Consider the following 16,038-nt stretch of genomic DNA (forward strand, 5'->3'; position numbering starts at 1 on the left):
CTCTGAGGAGATGAGGATCATGTCTGTAATGTGCCAGACAGGGTCTGTCAACCCATAGTGACAAGTCAGAATATTCACTCTCCTGATGGGAGCTAGCCACACGGAGTCACTAGGTACAGGAAGTGAGCTCAGTCTTGGTATGGGCTGTAATGGTGTCTTTAACACTGGCAAAAGACATGGACTTTATACAAAGCATTGCTGTAATGTTTCTTGTATCAGTGAACAAGAAAGGGGAAAACCACTGAGTGCCTGCTGTAGGCTTGGCACTGGCCAGGGCTGTTTTGAAAATATTGGTTTTTTAGTGGGCACCTAAGTCCTGAGGACCCAGCGCTGGACAGAAAGTTATGACCAGACCTTGCCAAATGATGCTTGTGCTGTGTCTTAGTTAGGGTTTTACTGCTGTGAAGATACACCATGACCAAGGCAACTCTTATAAGGACAACATTTAATTGGGGCTGGCTTACAGGTTCAGAGGTTCAGTCCATCATCATCAATGTGGGAACATGGCAGTATCCAGGCAGGCATGGCACAGGAGGAGCTGAGAGTTCTACATCTTCATTTGAAGGCTGCTAGAGGAAGACTAGCTTCCAGGCAGCTAGGTTGAGGGCCTTAAAGCCCACACCCACAGTGACACACCTACTCCAACAGGGTCATACCTCCTACTAGTGCCACTCCCTGGGCCAAGCATATACAAACCATCACATAGTGAATTTAAACAATGGCAGGAAGCAGTTTCCCTCATGAATGCCAAGGCCATAGTGAGGAGCAATGATTCTGTGTACAGAAGGGGCGCCTGGGCATGGAGGACAGTAGGGTCTCTTCCAGGCCCCTGTTCTGATGCCATGAAAAGAGGAGGGTCACGTGGGGCAAGGAGATTGAAGAGATGAGGGAGCCTTGGACAGATGAGGATGATACTGGACTGGGGCTGGAGGAGTGGCTTGGCGGTTAGAGCAATTGCTGCTTTTGCACAGGACTCGAGTTTCAAGCATAAAGCAGGACACAATTACCTATAACCCCAGTTCTAGCGGACCCGACACCCTCTCCTGGCCTCCACAGATACCAGGCATATATGTGGTATATATAAATACATATACACACATACACATAAAATTAAAACAAATAAATCTTTTTAAAGATACTTTATTCACTCTGGTTAAAGGCTTCCACACAGACTGTTAGACAGACAATGGTAGGTGCCTAGGCACAAGCCTACACACATGCAGACGGGCACACAGGCCTCAAAGGCATCTAGGTCTACAGGCAGACATACCCAGACTAGCTGTCAAAGGTGAAGGCTAAAGCCCTTGCCTGTGACCTCAAGGCCATATTTATACAGAGTCACACAAAAATGTCATTCTGTCGGGGATAGCTAGAGAAGAGATGACATCACTGTTTGCTTTCGGGTTCCCCAAACATCTAGTGTCGGCCATTTTGTGCTGGCTCATAACCTTCTGCTGTCCAACATCAGCACCTCAGTCGGTGCTGGGTATCTATATCAGTGCCAGCTTGTCTCAACCCAAATCGTTCCTCACAGCCCTCTGGTTCCAACAGTCCTCCGGGGTAATGAGGTTTAGACAGATGTCAAAGATGAGGGAGACGTAAGCGGGGACCCTGGGGAGGAGACCTGGTACACATGGAGGACAATGTGGGGACAGTCAGGGTACAACAGTATAAGGGAGAGACCATAGACAAAACATTTTACAAATGAGAAACAGAGGTTTAAAGAGTGAAGAAGTCACCCCTGACCTCAGCTGCGGCTGGACGCTGGCTCTGCCTGCTGAAACAGAGAACATCTCAGAATGGGTCAGGAGAGCATTTGCCCACCTGCTGTCCTAATTCTCCATCTCTCCTTCCACAGGATTGGTGACCAGGCATGGCTATGGCATTCTGCCCCAAAGATCAGTACTGGGACTCCTCAAGGAAATCCTGTGTCTCCTGTGCACTGACCTGCAGCCAGAGGAGCCAGCGCACCTGTACAGACTTCTGCAGTAAGTTCTGGAGTCTGGGGCCATGGGATGGCTGAGTGATTCTCACACACACACACACACACACACACAGAACCCCCCTGGCCTTTCTGAATATATAGATATACAGATATATAGATACAAATATATAGATAATGATATAGATATCAGAATGTGATGTGCCAGAGGGCCCAACCATTCTGGAATTGCTGTCTTCACACTGAAATATAGCGTTGGTTTGTTTTTGTTTCTTCGCTCTGACGTAGTCTAGGGTCAGACACCCAAACTCCTGTGAGCCCAGAACACCTGGCAGCATTTTTTTTTCTGTCCCACAGAATTCATCAATTGCCGAAAAGAGCAAGGCAGGTACTACGACCATCTCCTGGGGGCCTGCGTCAGCTGTGACTCCACCTGCACACAGCACCCTCAGCAGTGTGCCCACTTCTGTGAGAAAAGGCCCAGAAGCCAGGCGAACCTCCAGCCCGAGCTCGGGAGACCACAGGCCGGGGAGGTGGAAGTCAGGTCAGACAACTCAGGAAGGCACCAGGGATCTGAGCATGGTCCAGGTGAGTGACCCCAGGCCAGAGCCTAAGGCATCTGAAGATGAGGATGGGTAGGAGCCGGGGCAGCGTGCTGGAATAACAAGTGTCTTTAGTTCAAGAGGCTCAGACTCTAGGCAAATATCCAGAAGCCAGGGAGGTCACACCAGGGGAAAAAATTGTTTAGATCAAAATTTCAGAAGCCTGTGGGAAATTTTGTCGCATCCATATGGTATACACTGCTCAAGTCTGTTACCTCAAACGCTTAATCATTTCTTTGTAGTGAAAATATTCAAATCTGTTTAAAATTTCCCCTTGATATTCTGCAGTGCTGGGACTGGACCCAGATCCCCCTGGTGTTAGTCAAGACGTCAGCACATGAGCCATGCACACACTCCCTTAGATTTTGAGATATGCAATACATGGTCATGACCTAGCCAGTCCCTTTCTACACAGCCTCTCTGAGCTTCTTAGTCTATGGGATAAAACAGGGCCCAGCCCAGAACAGAGCTGAAGAGAATGATTCTACAGGGCTTGATGTGGGTGGCAAACTTTGTGGTACATGTGAGAATCAAACAATTAGAGGAAAATTAAAAAAAAAAGAAAGATACATAGAAAGAAAGGAAGAAAGAAAAGGAGAGAGAAAGAATGAAAAAAGAGAGAGAGAAAGGAAGAAAGGAAGAGAGGAAGAGAGGAAGAAAAGAAGGAGAGAGAGAGGAGGAAGAAAGAAAGAAAGAAAGAAAGAAAGAAAGAAAGAAAGAAAGAAAGAAAGAAAGGAAGAAAGGAAGGAAGGAAGAAAGAAGGTAAGAGAGAGAGAGAGAGAGAGAGAGAAGAAATTCAGATCAACCTACATGGTAAAAGGTGACATCTGTCGGTCTGAGAGACAGGGCCCCAAGACCCAGAGGCACAGCATTTGAACTTGCAGAGCAATGCAAATTACATGTTTTGGGGGTTGGTCTAGCTAAGAATAGAGAGGAAGAGGGGAGGGTCTTGTTAGAGGCAGAATGAGGAAGTGAGCTGCCTTTCTCTGTGATCCGATTCTTGGAACGGCAAGATGGAAGATAGGTCAGTTGATTTACTCTGACCTTCCAGGGGAAGCTGCTTTCTGGGAAGTCCATGGGTGGCAGATTTCCTGGGACCTTGTTTTAGGGCATTGGTCTTGTGTTGGGATGGATTTCCTTTAATTCAAGACCCTTTACATATAAGGTCTGGGGTTGCCATTTCCTATCTGGCGACGACTTTCTGCTGGGAGCGAGGGAGACATTGTTTTGTGGGTTCTCAAGTCTGGAGTGACTCTAGAAGAAGTACTGTCTTTACTTCATCTTGGTGTGGCTGACCAGGGTAAGACAGTGATACAGTCCAGGAGGAACCTCTGTAAAGAGTTTAAAAGACAGGGTAAACTGTCCGTATGAGGATGATAAGGAGGAAAGGGGTAAGGAGCCAGGAGGGGCAGCAACCGGGAGCCCATCCAGAAGAGGCTTGTTGCTGGATTCTCTGTGTCTGGTCTTGAGCCAGTTTTGATCTGTTAGTGCTCTTGGGAGGTGGGCTTGAAAGGTGTGCAGCTGTTCTGAAACTGAGGCTCTCTGCTTATATGGAGAGATTGACTGATATAAATAAGTCCATTCCTGCTATTCTCCTTTGTAGTCCTGGAAGAACGCCCAGAGCGGGCAGGACGTGGGATAGGTCCATAGCTCTGTTTTGCTCTTGTTGATGTGGGTGTAGAGATAGGGATTGGAGCTTTGTGGGGGGTAAGGAGAATGGTGGAGACAAAAACCATAAGAGCATAGGTCCAGTGCAGCTACTGGGCCAGCATATGGAGCTGATTGTCCTGCAACGCCCAAAGGGTCCTGTCTGACGACAGGCAATGATGGTTAAAACGCTTATCTGGTGTGGTTTCCCCTTTGAAGGGCAATTTGAGCTTTAGCAGACATTGCCACAGTGAGGAGTGTACCAGGCAGAGGGACACATGTCAATGAAAGGCTGCAGGCTGACTGGGAGACATAGGCTTATTTTAATTAATTAGTTCATTTTGAGCTATTCAAAAAGGTATTGGAGTTGAAGGAACACTGGTGAGCTGTGGCGGGGCCGGGAGTCGGGGGAAGGTTGGTTCTAGGAGCCCACAGGCATGGTTAGGTTTGAATGAGGAGGGGTGACGAGGATTTGAAAGGATTTCCCTAGACTAGGGAAGGCAGTTCCTTCTCCTTGTCCCCAGCAATACTGAGAACCGGAAGAGGATTCAGATAGCTGAGAGGAGAGGCCAGTGAGGTGGGTAGTATCAGGAGGGCCGTCTGTAAGGAAATGGTTCAGAATCCAGTAGGTGTAAGTGAAAGGGTGAAGCAAGTCAGACCGGGAGTGGGGGGGTGGGGGTGGGGAATGCTTGACTGGTTAGTAGTTTGAGACTGGTGGAGACACACCCAGAAGAGGGACAGAGAGAAAAACCTTCTACCAAGTAGAGAGGGGTTTTGGGAGCCTCAGAACACTCTGTCTCTCTTCAAGGCTTGGATTTTGATTTTTTTAAGTCTTTGAAGGGTCTTTCCCTCCAAATTTCGGGTGGGTTGGTTGGTTTTGTTTTGAGACAGGGTACTTGTGTGTAGATCTGGTTGTCCTAGAACTTGCTACATAGACAGGCACACCTCAAACTTGAATAGAATCACCTGCTTCCGCTTTTCAAGTACAGGGATTGAAGGTGTGGGTCAGCCTGACCAGCAAGGGTTGGTTAGAACAAAGTTGAACAAGGCCAGGATAGCTTTGGCTCACAACTGTGGGATTCTGATCTGGCCTTGAACTCATAGCATAGTCCATCAGCAGGGGGCTCCACTGAGAAAACCCCACTAGACCTTTGTTTTAAACTGCCAGACTTTTGTCTCAAGAGGAAGAAGCTAGCCATCTTGGAAGTTCACCATCTTTATTACCTAGTCACAGTCCCTCTCCCTGTCTCCCTACTGGGAAATCTGTCTAACTCCTAGTCTCTCGTTCCCCTTTCTCAGAGGTCACCCTACTTGCTTAGTGGCTTGGAGACACAGGCTGCTTATGAGCTGGCGAAAGAGGTGATGTAGAATAGGCAGCATTTAGAGCCCCTGCAGAGGAAGGTCCGTCTAAGGCACCATGATGACACCTGGCAAAGATCCAGAACATTAGGCAGCTGAGTGACAGCAGTGTGTATTCTTTGAACACGTTTGTGACAGAGCAGCTGTGACACACAGCAAGGGAGACTGTGGTGTAGTATACTTCTTATCGAGGGTGTAGTTAAAATAGTTGGATAGTTTTGACCTTATTAGAGGACATGCATAGGTGAAAGAACACGTTAGCATCAGCGAGACTCCTGGTCCTCCTTATTACCATTGCCCACTGTGTGATGTACACACATGCAGGAGACCATGTTCAAGGTCAGAAGTTGGTCATTGGGTCTCCTCTGTTACAACCTCCTCAAGGAACGTTAAGAGGCAAAGTTAATGAGGAGAATGTCTCAGCATCATGATTAACGTAAGTTTTGCTTAGCAACCGTGCAGCTAGCTAGACCATGCTCCTGAGCCCTGCAGAAGGATGAGGAATCTGTGCAGTGAGCTGTTTGTTACATCAGACTCCAGTTTGTATAAAGGGTGAATGCCAGGAAGTCTGTTAAAGTCAGCATCTAACTGACAACTTACAAGAGAAACAGAATCCCATCAGGTCTCCTTTCTCTCTCTCTCTCTCTCTCTCTCTCTCTCTCTCTCTCTCTCTCTCTCTCTCTCTCTCTCTCTCTCTCTCTTTCTCCCTTCTTTCTTTTTAAATACAATTGTCCAGCAATATCTCATGGACACTGTCCTGAATAGTTCCCCCAAACCTATCAGTGTGAGATACAAAGTGTCCAGAACAGGCCAGTCAGTCCATAGAGACATAGGACAGGTGAATGTAATTGGGGGCCAGGCGAGAGAAGATGGGGAGGGCCCATTAATGGGATGGGAAGTTTTTCTCTGGAGATAAAAAATAGCCTCAAATTGGGGAGCGCAAATACTTATGTAACTTCATGAGTATGCCTAAAAAAAAAAAAAAACCACTCAACATTCACTAAAGTGGTGAACGTGGTGGTTTGCAGGTTACATCCCAGTTTTTAAAACAAAGATATTGACAGCCCTCCCTGCCCCCACCATCCTCCATCCCATCAGCAAACAGGGGAATTACGGAACGTCTTGTACAAAAGGCACCTGGCGCCCAGAACAGGCTGAGCTTTTGTAGGATTGTTGTGCTTTTCCAGTGAGAAAACCACACGTGATAAAGGAAGAGCTCCCGAATAATAGCCTGTGACAAGGTCTGGCGCATGCGCACAAGGGAACTGACCCTGAACAGAAATTCCCCTCAGTTTATACAGGCTCAGGCCCTAAGTTACACTTTGAACAAGTATACCTTGTTCTGCAGAGACAGAAGTTCCAAGGCTTGGTTGTTTGGACAAATGGGGAGATTTACGGGGTAAAGCATTGCCATCATTTTCCAGAGAAAGAGCAGGGCTGCTTTTCCAAGGCAGCTGTAACTGGGGTCACCCTGCTGGCAGATTTTTGCTCTTCCTGAGGGATGAGTTAACGCTGCCAGCCAGGGTTGGCCTCTCTAGCTAGCTGCTTTACTTTTGTGTAACAGTGTTTTCGAGAGCATTTATTGATAAATCCTTTAAAACTTTGTTACTTCCATCTTTCTCCTTCAAGGGAGTGGTCCCTCACTTCACTAGCACAAAGTATGCCTTAGCACCTGCATTGCAAGACCCACAAGATAAGTCTGGGAGGAGAAATGTCAGGAGCAGAGAACTTTGAACTGAGAGACAAGGTCTTAGTCCTTAATTAAAGCCCGAGGTTCAAGTCGCAAGCTGTAAAGTGAACTATGGCCCCACTTCCCAGGACCATTCCACATCATGCCTGGGTCCAGACTTCTCTCAGTCATCTCCCTGGTTCCTATTTCAAAGTCTAAGCTCACCCAGGGGACCTGATGCTTGGTGGAGTCACCCTCCCGGGACACAAGCATGCATACATGCATGCATGCATCCATCCATCCCTGGGTTTGTCTGCCTCCAAAGCATGTGGAGAAACAGAATGGGCCAGCGCCAGAGGTGTCCAGCTTTAAGGTCTTGGGGAAAGGTGTCATCAGTCTGGGGCCAATACCTCAGAAAGCATAGCAGTGTCTTGGGGCTAGAAAAGGAATCCCACGTCATCAGTGAGGCGGACCTGGGGATGGCTGTGTGGATTACTTGGGCCTAATGAGGTGAAAAGAAAGCCTATGGTAAGGAGGCCACTTAGTCCTGGAATGGAGGAGGGTACATGTAGCTACAGGCCTAAATAAGGCACCGTTCCAGAAGGGGGCGCTGGGGAGTAGGTGCCCTCCTTGAACTTGCTTATCCTGAAACACCCACAGGATTGAGGCTAAGTAGCGACCAGCTGACTCTCTACTGCACACTGGGGGTCTGCCTCTGCGCCATCTTCTGCTGTTTCTTGGTGGCCTTGGCCTCCTTCCTCAGGCGTAGAGGAGAGCCACTACCCAGCCAGCCTGCCGGGCCACGTGGGTCACAAGCAAACTCTCCCCACGCCCACCGTAAGTATGGAAAGCCAGGCTTCCTTCCCTGACAATCACCAGCAGTACTCTCCCCTCCGCTATCCACCACTACCCCTGCATCCAGGGTGGACACACTCTGAGCCCACCGGCGTGGCCTGGGGCACATCCCATAGCACCTTAATGAAATCAGGTTCAAACAGTGGGGCCAGAAGAAAGGGTGGGTGTCAGGTTCTTGCTTCAGCTTTGAGAGGAGATCGGGAAGCGGGTTACCCCGGGGCGAGGGCTGGATGGTTTCGGGGTGCGGGGAGAAGTGAGCCCGGCCGTGAAAACCTGTTCAGGGGCGCTCAGAAGGGCAAGTCCTGGGGTGGCTGTAGAAGCGCTGGGCTCCTGGACCAGGCAGTCCTCGGTGTCCACAGCGCCCTCCTTTGTCACTGCAGGCCCCGTGACAGAGGCTTGCGACGAGGTGACCGCGTCACCCCAGCCTGTGGAAACGTGTAGCTTCTGCTTCCCGGAGCGCAGTTCTCCCACTCAGGAGAGCGCGCCGCGTTCGCTCGGGATACACGGCTTCGCGGGCACTGCCGCCCCGCAGCCCTGTATGCGTGCAACAGTAGGCGGCCTGGGTGTCCTGCGCGCATCCACTGGGGACGCTCGTCCGGCAACTTGACAGCCCGAAAAATAAAAAAGACAATTTAGAGGATGGAGTGACAGAGGGGGAAAGGGATGGAGAAGAGACAGATGAAGACACGATAAAGGAAGCCCGGCTGCACCCACGCAGAGCAACAAAGCAACCACCTGCAGCGCCCACGTTCCCAGCACCGCCTGTGCCTGCCGCTGTGTCCTATACTTTCCAGAGCAGTCAACCTGTGCCTTTTTTCTTTAGTCGAGAAAGATGGAGAATGACCGGCACCTAGCATTACCCTTACAATTCTTACAAACAAGTGGTCTTTCCTATGGCCTTAGGCAGATAGCTGAGTGCAGTGTGGATGTATTTGTGATTTAAGTAACTTGTATGTGTATGTGCAGATTCGGGGTTATGTCATATGTGCATGTATACGTGAGTTGTGTGTCTGTATGAGTTGTGTGTATATGTGCGCCTATAAATATGTGTGTGAATTCTGTGCATGCAGATGTGTGTGTACATATGTGTCTGGCTGATGTGGTATAGCCAGAAAGATGAGGGCCCTTCTAGGTGAAGGCCAAACATCTAAAAACCATCTAGGTGATGGGTGTTACCTTGACCTCAGCAAGAGTCTGTTCAATTGCATCACTTTTTATGGGCACCTGTGCTTATCTCTTAAAACTTCCAGGTGCATGAAAATACTCTCAGAAGCATTTCCCAGCAAGCTGAAGGGTGAGACGGTACACTTCACCCTTGTTACCCAGGCAGGCTTCTGAACCCCAAAGGCCACACAACAGGTGCCCCTGTTCTCACCATTCATCGCTATCAGGCTGCATAGGGAGGAGACTGTCTGCACAGAATAACTCTGACAACAGATCTAATAACACAAAGTGGCTGTCCACAGAGTTTGGAAGTCTGCAGTCAAGGTGTCTGCAGAATTGGCTCTTCCTGAGGCCACACATGCAAGATCTGTCCTTGGCTTCTCCTTAACCCACTGGTAGTCCCTCTCCATTTTTCTGTCTCGGGATCATTCTTATATTTCATGTTATGATCTGCCTAATAGCTTCATTTTGATTTTCCTGTAAAGAGTCCATCTCCAAAGAAGGCCACATTTGAAGCAGTAAGGCTTAGGGATTTTACTATAAGTTTTGGAGGACAAGTTCAACCCACAATGGAGGCCTTGTGAGACCATCACTGTTTTTATCCTTGTTGAAAAGTTGCCACCTAGCAAGTTCTTGTCCAAGATGTGTTGAGCTAGCCTATGTTGTTCCCACGATCTACTTCCTACAACAGGACTGATAGAAAGGCCCTAGCTCCTGCTACAGACATGCGCTGGTTGTGGGCTGAGGAATAACACCAGTGCATGCGCAGACAGGCTCCTGTGCTCAGCCTGTCTGGGAGACGAACCTATTTCTAGTCTTTAAGATCTGTGGCTTTAAAAGTCTGCTCACTAGAACCCAAGGGGCTGAAAATGCAAGACGATTCTGGAACCAGGGTAGAAGAGAACAGAGGCATCAAGAACATAGGGTGCAGAGACCAGCCTCGGCTTCAAAGAATCGTGAGAATTTTTGGTCAGCTTTTCAGCAGGTCATTTGTGTAAATTTTGTCCTTTACTTTCTGTTTGTAAAGAATGAGCTCTTTTGCCAATTTCATCTGTTGTGTTGGGTCAGCCTGGAGAATATAGCCTGGCTCCATTTGCAATGTTCCCTTAAATTGTTTTTATTAGTATATATTAGTTGAATAAAACTGTTTTGCTGCAGCTTTTACAAACTTGCATACAGTATGCTTTGGTGGTCCTTCCTCCCTGACTCCATAACTCTCTTCCACATTCTTCCACTGGTCTCCCCTACACAATTCCTTACCCTTATAAGTTCATGTCTTTAAAAAAAAAAAACCAAAATCTAGATTTTGTAAATGTGAGAAAAGCCGGTATTCGTCTTTCTTAATTTTATTTTCCTAAACGCCCTTACGTATTGCAACTATTTCCCCAACGATAAAGATCTATTCATGTACTACTGTCTGTTTCCTGAATTTCTCACCTCTATTTCTGGACCACCCTCCCTCAGTCTCTTTGATGATTCCTTTCTCCTCACCACACATCAACATTCCTGCAAAGGACCAGGGGAAGCCGGTGTGATGTGTTCACCTTGTGATATTCCTATGGCTGCTCAGAAACTTCTCCTCTATAATGCGTAACCTGGATCATACCTGCCACCAAGCATATGCTGCCCAGCTAATGCCTTCCCTTGATACCAGAACAAGTGGCCCTTCCCAGCAGGGCCTGTAGGATCCCTCTGCCTTTCTACTGAAATATGAGTCTTCAAACACAATAACCACACTGAATCATGTAACATCACTCCAGACCTTATGAGCAAGCCTTGGGGCTGGAGAGATGGCTCAGTGGTTAAGAGCATTTGTCGCTCTTTCAGAGGACCTGGGTTTGGTTCCCAGCACCTACATGGTGGCTCACAATCAACCATAGCACCAATCCCAAGGGCTCTTTCATTCCTGAGAACATCAAGCACACAACATGGGCAAACATCCATACTTGTTTTTGTTGGTTTGCTTTAAAGGAAATAGCAACTTTTAAAGACACTTTTAAACCCCCTGAGCAGGGAGAATCACAGCACAGAACTTGAGATTCCCAAGCAAAGCAAACAGACATCACAAAGCAAGCAGACACTCTCTTATCAGAAACAGCTTCTTACTACCTGGGACTCAGTGGGACTGGAGGCATGCCAGATGCCAGCTGAGACAAGCCAATCATCCCACAGTCAAACAAGTATTCTGAGCACTGAGCTCTAAGGTGCCACCTAAAGCAGCCACCCTCCATCTCAGACCCAGGCCTAGACATTAGCTCTGGTCCGTCCAGAAGACAGAAGAGGCTGCCCAAGCAGGTGGCGTCCTTTCCTTATTAACACTGCTCTCCTGAAGTGACCAGATGCCCACAGAGGGAAAAGCTGTCTGTTTCCAGATGGGTCTCCATGACCGGGGATGCTGCTGGGAATGACTGGCTGCAGACCCACCTCTCCCACTGTGCTGCTGGTAGAATCTGTGACTGGAGTTCTCAAGATTGGGTATATTGAGATTCCAAAGATAATCAAAGCAAGCAGCATTATGTAGCACCTGCCTGGCAGAGGATGGCAGCCAGACTTACACAGAACTGCTAAAAGGAAGGGGTGGGGATGTCTATGGCAGACGTTATACTGTTAGCCAGAAGCCATTACATAATGCATAATACCTCACAAACCAGTAGAGCATATGGGTCTGAGGTGATTATGAAACTTGCTCAGCATTGGGCTTACAAACTAAGTCACAGGCTTGTTATTCCCCGTCCTAGAAAATTAATTTAGTGGGCTTTAAAAATATCTATTTTTATGTTTATTGGTGTTTTGCCTGCGTGTATGTCAGTAGAGGGTACCAAGATTCCCTGCAACTGGAGCTGTTGTGAGCTGTCATGTGGGTGCTGGGAACGGAACTGCCGGTCCTCTGAAAGAGTAGCCAGTGCTTTTTAACCAAGGAGCCATCTCTCCAGCCACACCTCCTTTGGGGGGTTGGGGGACAAGGCTATGTTAATGCACTTGCTGTCCCTCTGAGCTACACCCACAACACTGAGTGGTTCTTACTCCGAAGGTCTTAGATCTCAAGGGTGGAGGGAGTCCTAATCTGAGGACAGTGCCACGGTGGGCAAGCGGTGGGTTCCATGGGGGCATAGTTCTCTGGACTGTTTCCATATAAAAGTATCCAAAACAGGCAGGCCAGAATTTCAGATTTCAGTGGAGCTGGGACAGAGGCGTCCCAGCATCTGCCGCACACCTCCGCTTGGGTGTGCAGCCGTGTACTTCCCCAGAGGACCTGGCTACTTAGTGTTGCTACCTGGCTTATGCTCCTGCCCACAGAAGAGGATTCTTTTTACTTTTGTCTTTTGAGCCAAGGTCTTGCTGAGTAACCCTGGCTGACTGGAACTTGCTATGCAGACCAGAGAGATCTGCCTGCGTCTGCAGAGCAGGGATTAATGTGTGGCCTCCATACCCACCCGCAGGAAGGAGGCAAAGTTGATAGACCGCAGAACAGGTGTTGTGAATGCATCTCTACCCACGGGAACCCATAGCTAGCCCACCCTACCACCTTGCCTGCCACTCCCCACATTTTGGCTGTCTGTGTTAGTAATGAGGCAGAGAGTCAGGTTTCAGAATAAAATGCAGCTTTATTATGATATAGGAAAGACTAAAAGCCATTAGGGAGGAGTCAAATAGCCCCTCAAAATGACAAGGGAAAGAAAAGTGACATAAATGTCTTGGTAATAAAACTCCTAACCACAGTACAATCATTGGATTTTTTTTCCCTCACGATTTTTTATTTCAAAGCTATAATAAATGAAACAAACCACTTGTCAAAAAGAACAATGATTTTACACAAGGAAAAGCATACACACTGAGCCGAATACAACAGCACTCAGGTTCACATGGTGTAGGACACTCAGGTAGTGCCCAGCTTGAGGGGACTTCTGGGGTAAAGAGAGGAACTGCAGAATCCATCCCAATGCCCTACTCTCTCACTGAGGCCATTTGAAGAGGACTTTAGTCTCCTGTCAAGCTGGCGCCAGCAGTGTATGGAAGAGAGGGGTAGGCAATGCAGCCCTGTGGTGAGATGCACTTCTGTGACCATCTGAGCACATATACTAGGTGGTTCTAGGATGAGGAACCCTTTTCCTGCCTTGCTATCCAGAGGGGCAACTGAAAGAACCAAGCCCATTGCTCAAATAAACTGTTCCTTAGCCATCCACACATGCCTGTCCAGTGGAGACAGCACGCTGAGGACCCCAGGACAGAGAGGGAGGGCCAGATGCATGTGCGGCAGCCATAGAGTTGGCAGACCTTGCTACAGGTACAGAGTGAAGTGTTTAGAATGTTAAAACCATGGTGAAGGAGAATGCTTTCGGATATAAAAGGTTAAAGTCACATTGACAGAAAACAGCTGCTGTCCTCCTTAGTGCCCCAAATATAGGAAGAAATGGGTCGTGTTCTGTGGGGACAGAGGAGGCAGGCCTGGCCAGCACACCTGCTCATCTCCCCTGTTCTGGATGCCCCATTCACTGGAGTGTCAAGGAGGCAGACCTTCAGGAAGCTTGGAGCTCTGGTTCCCGTGGCAACTGCAGTGAAGTTTTTCATGTGGACTTGTTCACAAATACAACATGCTGACCCTGGGGCATCTCCACAGTAGAGTCCCACAAACATGGTCCATGTCTGAGAATCTAGGCTCAGCTGTACTCAAAAGAGGATTTTTCTAAAACATGCTTCAAGTCTGTTCTTTACTTAAATGCAGAAATAGAAACACACTAGAGAAGAACAGGGCAACTGTTACCACGTGACAAAGTTTCTGCTGCCCCTGACCTCGAGTGATTTTCACACCGATTGAGCAGCGGCCGCTTAGTTTTGCCACAGCTATGTCATTCCATCGCAATTCGCTAGCTAAGGAGCTGGGCTGGGCCCTGTACTGCTCTTTTATAGCCTGTAAGTGAAAAAACAAAATCTTATTTTCAAATAGTAAAAAAAAAAAAAAAAAAAGTATCTGTACACATAATTATATGTAATTTAAATCACAGCCGTACTTGTTATGCAAACACGATGCACGTGTTACCTGCTATGGGTCTACGGCTCAGAGCCTGGCTCTTAGGAAATAGTTGCCTGTTCTGATGGGCAACTCCTGGGTGGGTGCCAACAGGCTCCTGGGTAAGCACCACTGGAAAGGCAGTGGTATGAGGAGAAACACCAAGACCCTAGATTCCAGTTGCTCAGAAGTGGACAGCCTAGGCTTGTCCAGAGATACATGCAAAATATCTTACAATAAACTTCATGAATGACCCTGCCAGGAGAACTGGTAATGGAGCCTTCCTATTCTGGCTGTAACTGAAACTATAGTGAACACAGAATGGAGGCAAGCGGGTGACACTATGCAATGCAGTCTCCAACTGGACCTCAGCTTCAAATCTCACACAGTCACTAAACCTCCCTGGGCAGGCAAAAAGACCAAGAAGAAACATGGGAGGATTGGGTCAATGGAGCCACCAAGGAATCTACTGCAAAGATCAAGATACCAGGGACTCTGATATCTGCCTGGCCACCAGCCGTTTGAGAAGGAAGGCAGGGCACAGGGCAAGGAAACAACACTGATCAAAAGAGCAAGACACGCTCTCAGAGGGGAGAGAATCATCTAGAATTCCGTATAACTTGATAATCATTCACTTCACTACTATCACGTTTAGGAAACTCACCACCGTGGAAAAAGAGCAAATGGGGTAGAGGTAAGACGACACCTATTTCTAGAAAACAAAGGGAACGTCTGAGCCGATGTTTCCACATGCAGTTGATGCTAAGTTATCTGTAGGACAGATGTATTTGTAGCCTGTGGGTGGCCTCAACCTGGGCCTGGGGCTATCTTACAATTTTAGAAAGAAGAGACATACCCTCTGCCCTTCATGCCAGAGGGCTGCTGCTGCAAGCACTCTGCCCTCTGGCATCATCTCTGCCCACTCTACAGCTTTGACGGGCTCATTTTCAAGGAGGCAGGTGGGATGGCAGGGTGAAGCAGCAGGCAGAGTGGTTGGTCTGCTCTGAAGACATCCATCCCCTGCCTACAAGGCTCAAAGGACAGGTGCTGGGGAGGCAGCTCCTTTCCACCAAGGGCGCACTCCACTCTGCTCATCCCACCTGACACATCTCCTAGTGCAGGCCATGAGGGAGGCTTGCCTGCATAGGAGGAATGCCATGGTGTTCTGATTTGGGGGGAGCAGGGATCATGTCGGGAAGTTTGCCAACTTGCTCTCTCTCTCTTTCTCTCTCTCTCTCTTTCTCTGGCCAGCAAGGCAGGAGGCTACTCGTATTCCAGGAACTGTTTGTGATAGAAGAGTAGGTACCTGTGGAAGCAAAGGGAAAGTGGGTTTCGTTAAGAATGGCTCACATTCTGAAATACTGTAGTACCTCAAGAAAGATACTACGTGACTCCCATCACCCAACCTGACCACCATGCTTACTAGGGAGTGACTGACTGTGGCCCTGGTGACTTCCTATAGTCATTATCACTACTGTTCACAGTGGCACTACCCTCATGTAGGGTCCACGTCTCCTCAACCCCAACCCCTGCCCAGTAGTGTACTCTTCTCTCTGACTCCTCTCCTGGGTACCCCAGAGCCTCGCGTGCACCGTCCACATCTGTGGCAGGTGGTCTACATGGTCCCTGGGGCTGGGAATCCTAAGGAAGCCCCGGGCAAAAAATGGAGCACAAGTAACAAAAGCAGCAGAGGCGCTGATCCAGAAGCACTGCACAGCAAGCTCAGGACAAATGCTGACCACGGCAGCCTCTGATTTAGAGGCGTAACTGTTCAGCAACACTCCCACCCTGT

General features: G+C 48.4%; 2 protein-coding genes across 4 annotated transcripts in view; one reads left to right on the forward strand and one right to left on the reverse strand.

The window, feature by feature from the left end:
- The window catches only part of Tnfrsf13b (tumor necrosis factor receptor superfamily, member 13b), a 26,888-nt gene extending 12,679 nt beyond the window's left edge, over positions 1-14,209 (forward strand). The window contains exons 3-6 of one of the 3 annotated variants that reach the window (XM_006533851.4): positions 1,859-1,988; positions 2,300-2,530; positions 7,880-8,056; positions 8,455-14,209. In XM_006533851.4, the coding sequence (XP_006533914.1) occupies positions 1,874-1,988; positions 2,300-2,530; positions 7,880-8,056; positions 8,455-8,681 (750 nt within the window). In that variant the 5' untranslated portion in view covers positions 1,859-1,873 and the 3' untranslated portion in view covers positions 8,682-14,209. Of the gene's footprint in view, positions 1-1,858; positions 1,989-2,299; positions 2,531-3,522; positions 3,569-7,879; positions 8,057-8,454 lie in introns of those variants that run through there. The other 2 variants (NM_021349.3, NR_157295.2) reach the window with 2 other exon arrangements.
- Usp22 (ubiquitin specific peptidase 22) overlaps positions 12,820-16,038 on the reverse strand; it is a 23,279-nt gene continuing 20,060 nt past the window's right edge. Inside the window, exon 13 of the mRNA NM_001004143.4 lies at positions 12,820-15,552. Coding sequence (NP_001004143.2) covers positions 15,510-15,552 — 43 coding nt within the window. The 3' untranslated portion in view covers positions 12,820-15,509. The remainder of the gene's footprint in view (positions 15,553-16,038) is intronic.

This window comes from Mus musculus, chromosome 11, assembly GCF_000001635.26.
Source record: "Mus musculus strain C57BL/6J chromosome 11, GRCm38.p6 C57BL/6J".
Classification (NCBI taxonomy): domain Eukaryota; kingdom Metazoa; phylum Chordata; class Mammalia; order Rodentia; family Muridae; genus Mus; species Mus musculus.